The sequence below is a fragment of the Balaenoptera ricei genome, chromosome 3, assembly GCF_028023285.1.
Source record: "Balaenoptera ricei isolate mBalRic1 chromosome 3, mBalRic1.hap2, whole genome shotgun sequence".
Classification (NCBI taxonomy): Eukaryota; Metazoa; Chordata; class Mammalia; order Artiodactyla; family Balaenopteridae; genus Balaenoptera; species Balaenoptera ricei.
Window position 1 is genome coordinate 177,648,131 of NC_082641.1, and position 7,048 is coordinate 177,655,178.

At 55.1% G+C, this 7,048-nt stretch overlaps 1 protein-coding gene across 1 annotated transcript; it reads right to left on the reverse strand.

Annotated features, from left to right (window-relative positions):
- Window positions 1–1,630: 1,630 nt before the first annotated feature.
- TNFSF9 (TNF superfamily member 9) lies at window positions 1,631–4,709 on the reverse strand. The gene is made up of 3 exons (XM_059919869.1): window positions 4,446–4,709; window positions 3,801–3,834; window positions 1,631–2,623 (listed from the first exon to the last, which is right to left on the reverse strand). Exons 1-3 carry the CDS (start codon window positions 4,707–4,709, stop codon window positions 2,190–2,192), a joined length of 732 nt encoding a protein of 243 aa, XP_059775852.1. The 3' UTR covers window positions 1,631–2,189.
- Between the last annotated feature and the right edge of the window lie 2,339 nt (window positions 4,710–7,048).

Consider the following 7,048-nt stretch of genomic DNA (forward strand, 5'->3'; position numbering starts at 1 on the left):
TGGAACTCTTTGAGAAGAGGTAGAGATGGGTCGGGCAAATGACATTCACCTCCACATCCCCATCTTCATTGCCCATCTCACACCCTCCTGTCTGGCCAGCACAGGCAAAGCTCTCCCACTTCTGCCTCACCCCCATCCCTCCTAAGTCCCCATCAAGGTCACCTGCTTTGTGGAGACCTCCCTGTCCACACCAGCTCCAGAAGCCAAGGTCCAGCTGGTTTATATGGGCCAGTGGGCAGAAGATCTGCATGGTGGGGAAATTAGGGGATTTGGGAGAACTGGCCAGGACCATGGTATGCTGGTAAATGTTTAACAACCAGCTCTCAAGGAGTGAAATGAATATCTGTGTTTATTATCAATTTTACTGCCACAAATGTGTAGCACACAACCTCCAACAATAAAATACAAGAGACTCTGCACTGCAAATTCCATACAGCCAAAACTGATTCTCACAGAATGCCTTCCTTGATTTTTTCCACTCTTGTACCCAGAGCCAATCTATGCTTGCAAGTGAGAAACAAGTGAATGGAGGATGATATTTTCCTTTAGAGACTGAGATGGAACAAAACAATAAAGATGCGTGTTCACCCTTCACTTGCTTTATGATGATGTGAGCAACTTCTTTGCTAAATCAGATAGCGGTTTGAAAACACTAGAGAAAGACTTCCTGGATTTTTTCGGGTGCTATTCACAATGTAACAGTTACAGATAAGAACCACTTAAGTGTAGGGACTTCCCTGGTGGCGCAGTGGTTAAGAATCCGCCTGCCATTGCAGGGGGACACAGGTTCGAGCCCTGGTCCAGGAAGATCCCACATGTCGCTGAACAACTAAGCCCGTGCGCCACAACTACTGAGCCTGCGCTCTAGAGCCCGTGAGCCACAACTACTGAGCCAGTGTGCCACAACTACTGAAGCCTGTGTGCCTAGAGCCCGCGCTCCACAACAAGAGAAGCCACCGCAATGAGAAGGCCGCGCAGTGTAATGAAGAGCAACCCCCGCTCACCGCAACTAGAGAAAGCCCGCGCGCAGCAACAAAGACCCAACACAGCCAAAGATAAATTTAAAAACAAATAAATAAATAAAATAAAATAATTTAAAAAAAGAAAAGAACCACTTAAGTGTAATCTACATGTTGAACATCCTTTTCACCAGCACTTTAAGTATAGACAATCAACAAACAATAAATCAAGCCCTGACTTGTAACATTTATCACTTCCCGTAGTGTAAATGCTCTCACCATGGCCGATTTTAACCCATTATTGACCGGGGATGTATTAATGCCACAGGTGTTAATTTCTGCAAAAATCCCCAGGTCAATAATGTGTTAAGTTACTAGTGTGGTGACACAGAACACAGAGTTAGCAAGCAATGTCCTGCAAAATGGCATTATCCAGTATTTCCACCACCAGATACAGTATAGGTAAAATATCTCAAGAGCACAGATAATAGTGACATGGGAATAATAAAATCCCTAAGGCACAGGGGAGTTATGTAAATCTCAAGATAACTCACATTGTCTGGCATATAGTAAATGCTCAATATATAGAAGTCATAACATATATAAATATTTTATTATCTAACAACATGTACCACCTCACACCTTCCCATATGCCCCAGTTACACGGGGTCACACACAGTCACAGTGTCAAGCCAGCGTATTAGACCGTCAGCTTGGCAAAAGCTGGGGGTTTTGTCTTGTCCTGTTCATGGCTGTGTCCCCAACACCTAAAACAGTGCCTGATAAAATTTGCATGAATGAGTAAAGCTCACACAGCATTGTTACTTGGACTACCACAGCTAGCCCCATGAGTACCATGGGGTGGGGGGAGGGTACTGGGAATGAGTCTCTATTTCTCACATATTAACATAAATAAGGATGGGGGGGTGTCTTTTTTATTTGTTGATGTTTCTCTAGCCCTGCACAGTGCCTGGCACGGAGCAGAAGCTCAATAAATATAAGTTGAACGGATTAATATAACGTACACTGTCTGAGCTCAGGCTCAGAATAAATACCAAGTGACAGAGGGACCCGGAGAGTCCTGGAAGAGGGGGTCAGCAGCAAGGACCCCGGCCCAGACCAGTGAGGTAGAGTAGCTAGACCCCATCACCAGGGGCCCCAAGAAAGGAAGGCAAGATTCAGTCTTGGTCCAGAGGGTGGCACCTAGGCCTGGGGGTCACGTCAGCTGTATCAAGGGGAGTCCGGGGGGCCTTGGGTGGCCACGTGGAAGAGGCCCCAGACCGTGGCGTCTGCCGAGAGCTGCCAGGCGCGAGGCTCCCGGACCGAGAGGCGCAGGTCGACGCTCAGGCGCTGTCCGGCATCCAGGTGCAGCAGGCCGCTCCGGAAACCAGCCGCTGAGTTCCCCAAGGGTGGCAGGTCCAAGGTCAGGGCCAGGGCAGCGGCCCCAGCTTGGAGAGGCCGCAGGCGCAGGGCCACGGAGACGGAGCTGTTGCCATTGCTGGCCATCACACGCTTCAGCGCCAAGTGCAAGAAAACATAGTAGACTCCGGCCTGGGCCACCACCACCTCGTGTGTGTGCTTGTCGTAGCTCACACCGGGCGCCAGGGTCACACCTGTCATTCCCCGCTCGCTGCACCAGTGCAGGGGCCCTTCGGTCAGCTGTACTGTGGGAGAAAGAGGCAGGGTACCCTTAGCATGGGAGCATCGCTGAGGGTTGAGGTCGCAGCCCTGGGGAGGGGAGGAGGGGCGCTGAGGGAGAGAAGACAAGAGGGAAAAGTGGGGAGGGGGGTATGAGAAAGATAAGGGGACTCGGAGAGGGAAGAGGGTCTCAGAGGGAGGGGGGGCTGGGGGAGGGGAAGGGGGGCTAGAAGGAAGGAAAGGATTCCGAGGGAGGGGGAAGACTCTCTGGAAGAGGGAGATTGAGGAAGTGGAGGAGACTCACAGGAGGTGGCGGTGGAGGGGGACAGACTTCCAGGAACCAGGAGGAGGAGGAAATGTAATGCCAAAAAGGATGATGGAGGGGGAAAGGGGATGGGGGGATGGAGTTTGGAGAGGGAGGAGAGGGGGATGGGGGGCACAGTTAGGATAGAATGAAGGAAGGGACTCAGAGTGGGGGGAGGTGAAGAGGAGGGGGGATGGAGAAGGGGAAGAGCGGCGGGGGGGGGGGGGAAGGGAGGGGGAGGTTGTGGGGGAAGGAGGAAAAGTCCTAGAGGAAAGATAAAGGGAGGGAGGAGGGGGTGGAGGGTGAAGGAGGAGGGGACTCCAAGGAGAGGACAGGATGGGGAGAAGGTCTCCTTAAGAGAGAAGGGAAGGAGGTGGCAGGAGAGTCCGGAAGGGGGAGGGCAAGGGGGTGGGAAGAAGAGTCCCCAGAAAGGGGAGGGGAGCGAGGGAGGGTCTCCGGAGGGAGGACGAGGAGGGGAGTCTGGAAGGGGGAGGGGCAGAAGAAGGAGGTAGAGAGGAGAGTCTCCAGAAGAGGGGGGAGGAGGGTCTCGGGAAGAGGGAGCGGAAGTGAACGGGAAAGAGGGTTTCCAAAAGGGAGGAAGGGAGACAGGGCTGGGGAGGAGGGGTCCGTCTCTCCCACAGCCCAGTGGGAGAGACTCTACCAGTCTGAGATTTGCGGCATCCAGCCCCAGCTCTGAGAGGGCGGGGTCTGAGGTGGGCACAGATGGGGGTCAGAGGAGGAGGAGACCCCGAGAGGGGCTGACAAGGTCCTAAAAAGGGAGGGGACACTTTTCAAAGAAGGGAGGGGAAGAGGGTCAGATTGGGTCACAGAGGAAGCCTCCCTCTCCTGGGGCTCTCCGGCTTAGTGCACCCTCCCCCCTGTCTGGGGGAATCACTCACCACCGTCGGCCACCACCAGCTGTGCGAACACGCCCTGCCGAGAGAGGACAAGCGGAAAGTGGGTGGAGGTCCCCCCTCCCGCACCCGCAGCCCTCTGGAAAGTGGGGTCCCCGGGATCTGCGCAAGTCTTGAGCCTACGCTCCCTTCCCTTCCCGCTGCAAACGAGCGCGCGCGCTGCCCCAGCCCTGCTGTGTGCAAGGACAGAACCCCGAGGACTCAGGAGGGAAAAGAGGAGAGAGTCCCTCCGGGGGGCTTGGCACTGGGGAGTCTTGAGAGAGAAAGGGGAGTACCCCAAGGGTCCGGGAGAAAACCTAGGTTCTCCGCGAGTTACGAAAGAAAAGGGGAGCTCCCTCAGTGGTTCGAGATAAAGTGTCCCTCGGGGTCCACGATGGAGAAAGTGCTCCCCTCTGGGGTCCCGGGATGAGGTGGGGTCTCACGGGGGTGCGAGATGAGAAGGGTGCCCCCCGAAGTCCTGCATAAAGAAGGGGTGCCCTCGGAGGTCCAAGAGGGACGATGGGGGTCCCTCCACCCTCGGCCTGGGATGCATTAAGGACCTCGTGGTGAGGCGGGGGGAGAGCGGATGGAGAAGGGGTCCCGGAACTGGGTAGGGGTCTCTCCCGGGGTCCAGATCGGGCCGCATCTCACCTGCGGAGAGTCGGGGAGGCGGGTGCGGCCGTCGGGCGTCAACCCCAGGCCCTCCGGGAGTCTCGGGCTGGGCGCGGAGCCGGGGACCGGCGATGCAGGGGCCCCGGGCGCGGCCCAGGCGCGCACCAGGCAGGCGGCGCAGGCGGCGGCGAGCAGCAGCAGCGCGGCGCTCAGGGCCCAGGGCAGTGGGTGGCAGGAGCGGCCCGAGGGCGCGAGCGGCCGCTGAGCCTCGGGGTCCGGGGCGGCGTGGGTGCTGGGGTGCATGGCCGGCTGCGGGCGGCTGCGGCCCGAGGCCGCTGCACCGCACTTTATACCCAATCCGGAAGCCCCGCTTTCCGGGGAGTGGCCCGTGGGGATCCCAGAGATCCGCCCGGTAGGTTGGTTCCCGCCCGCCCCGCCCCGCCTCCTCCACCTTCTGTCCGAACTTTCCCTAACTTTCTCTTCCCCGGATCTCTCCCTCTCTCCATCTCCTTTTATCTCTCTCTCTCTCTCTCTCTCTCTCTCTCTCTCGCTCTGTCTCGCTCTCTCTCTCCAAGCTCTGCCCCACCGATCGTCTTGTGTCTCCCTGGTTATCTATCTCTGCGCCTCTCTGCTTCTCTGCCTCTTTCCCCAATTTCTTATCACTCCCTAGCCCCCCAGTACTGGGGCCCCCCCAGGGCTCTCCTAAACCCGGCACTTCTTCAGAGGGGTCAGAAGAGAGCCAGGCCTCAGTCCCTTCTCCTGTGGAGCATAAGTCCTCCCAGTGGAACCCTAAGTGCCCTGCTCAGCCCTCCCCTCCCCTCCCTCTCTTTCCCCAGGACCCCTGGACCTTCCCTGGCCTGCCCCCGCCCACCCACCTAGACGCTTCCCGTCAGGGGCCCCCTGGACCCCACAAGCAGAAGGCTGGAGAGTCCAGGTGGAGAAATTCCCCTTGTAGGAAAGGGACAGCCTTGAGTGAGGCGGAGGAAACTCAAATTTCCCGTTCGCTCTCCGGTGGTGGTGTCGGCGGGGGCGGGAGGAGGAGAAGAGAAGCGGTCAAAACTCGGCCCCAAAAGAGGAAGCAACCCTGGATTGAGAGATGGCCAGCCCTAGAAAAGCCCTGGGCTCCCACAGAAGCCCTGCTCTGCCCAGACCAGCCAGCCAACTCCCGAACCCTCTCCAGGATTCACTTTCCCTATAGAAAATGGAAGGGTGGACCGGGCAATTGATCTCAGCCATCCATCAGCCGTCCAGGAAATGGGGGGAGGGGAGTTGGTTCAACTGAACAAGGATCGGATGCCGGCCCTGTATTCAATCTTGTATTAGGCCTCTCTGGGGAATTAAGAGGAGCCCACTGTGATAATAACTGGCTCGTGTTGACTCACAGGTGCTGAACGCTTCCGTTTTACCAGCGGTTTATAAAGCACAATGCCCAGACCAGCATCACCTGGGAACTTGCTAGCTCTGCAAATTCTAGCACCTCACCCGAGACCTATAGACATTCTGGGAGTGGAAGCCCTGCAATCAGTGTCTGAAGGAGCCTTCCAGAAGATTCTGACACTTGCCCAAGTTGGAGAATCCACTGCATGGTACCAAGGTTGTTCCTTCGCACCTGCTGTCCCCCTGCCTGGAATGTTCTTTCCCCAGATCTGCGGCCAGCTGTCCTTCTGAGTAAAGAGGATGAATTAAGCTCCAGCCCCTACTTTCACTCTCTCCCAAAACCCCACTGCAGTGATAGTATAAGCGATTGTTTTAAAAGCTACACCAAAAATTGTAAGCCATGTGGGTGGAATGCCAAATATAATTTCTTAGCCAAATTCCACAATCACCACCGTGTCTCAAGCCTCAGTTATTGGTGACCGCCCCCCAACTCCAAAAGAGAGTGTGATGGGTGGCAGCTAAAATAGAAGCGTTGGTCTAAAGTAAATTCCCAAAAGAGATATCAGCTCTGCTCCCCATCAGGGTGGAAACGCAGCCGTTTTGGGTTTTTTGGGTTTTTTTTTTTTCCTCCAGACAGCGGAAATGGCAGCGTTTCTGGTGGGAGGAACGCAGCTGATGGTAGAAGAATCACGCCAAAAGCATGTGTTAAACAAATGTGTGAACTTGAATGCAGGATTTGAAACTTTCCCACCTTGACCCTCGCCCCCCACTCAGCAGCAAGGATCTGAAAGATGGGATCCTTTCTCTGAGGAATCTGACCAACCAGGAAGATAGATATAAAGATACTGAGGCCAAAAAGCCCTCCCCAGATACCATTGCTCTGTCAAGAAGCTCACAGGCCACAGGCCAATCTGCTTATTATTAAGCCCTACCCCACAGCAATGTCACAGACAAGGGTTGTCTGAGCTGACAAAAAGAGGAATTCAGAGGACTCCCAGTCAACATCTCGGACAACCCAAATGAAAAGTGTCTCTCTCTCGGGCCCTGGTTACATCACCCCATGACATTACCTTACTAGCAGTTTCCACCACGTGAGATATTCTTGTTCATTTGTTTTCTCACTCATGGCTGTTTCCCCCATGAAACTGTTATCTCCCAAAGAGGAGCATCTTTACCTGCCTTGTTTCCAACCTAGAAAATTGCAGGCCTCGATTGTATTGACTGATTGATTTAATGAATAAATGAATGCAGTATAGCATAACAGT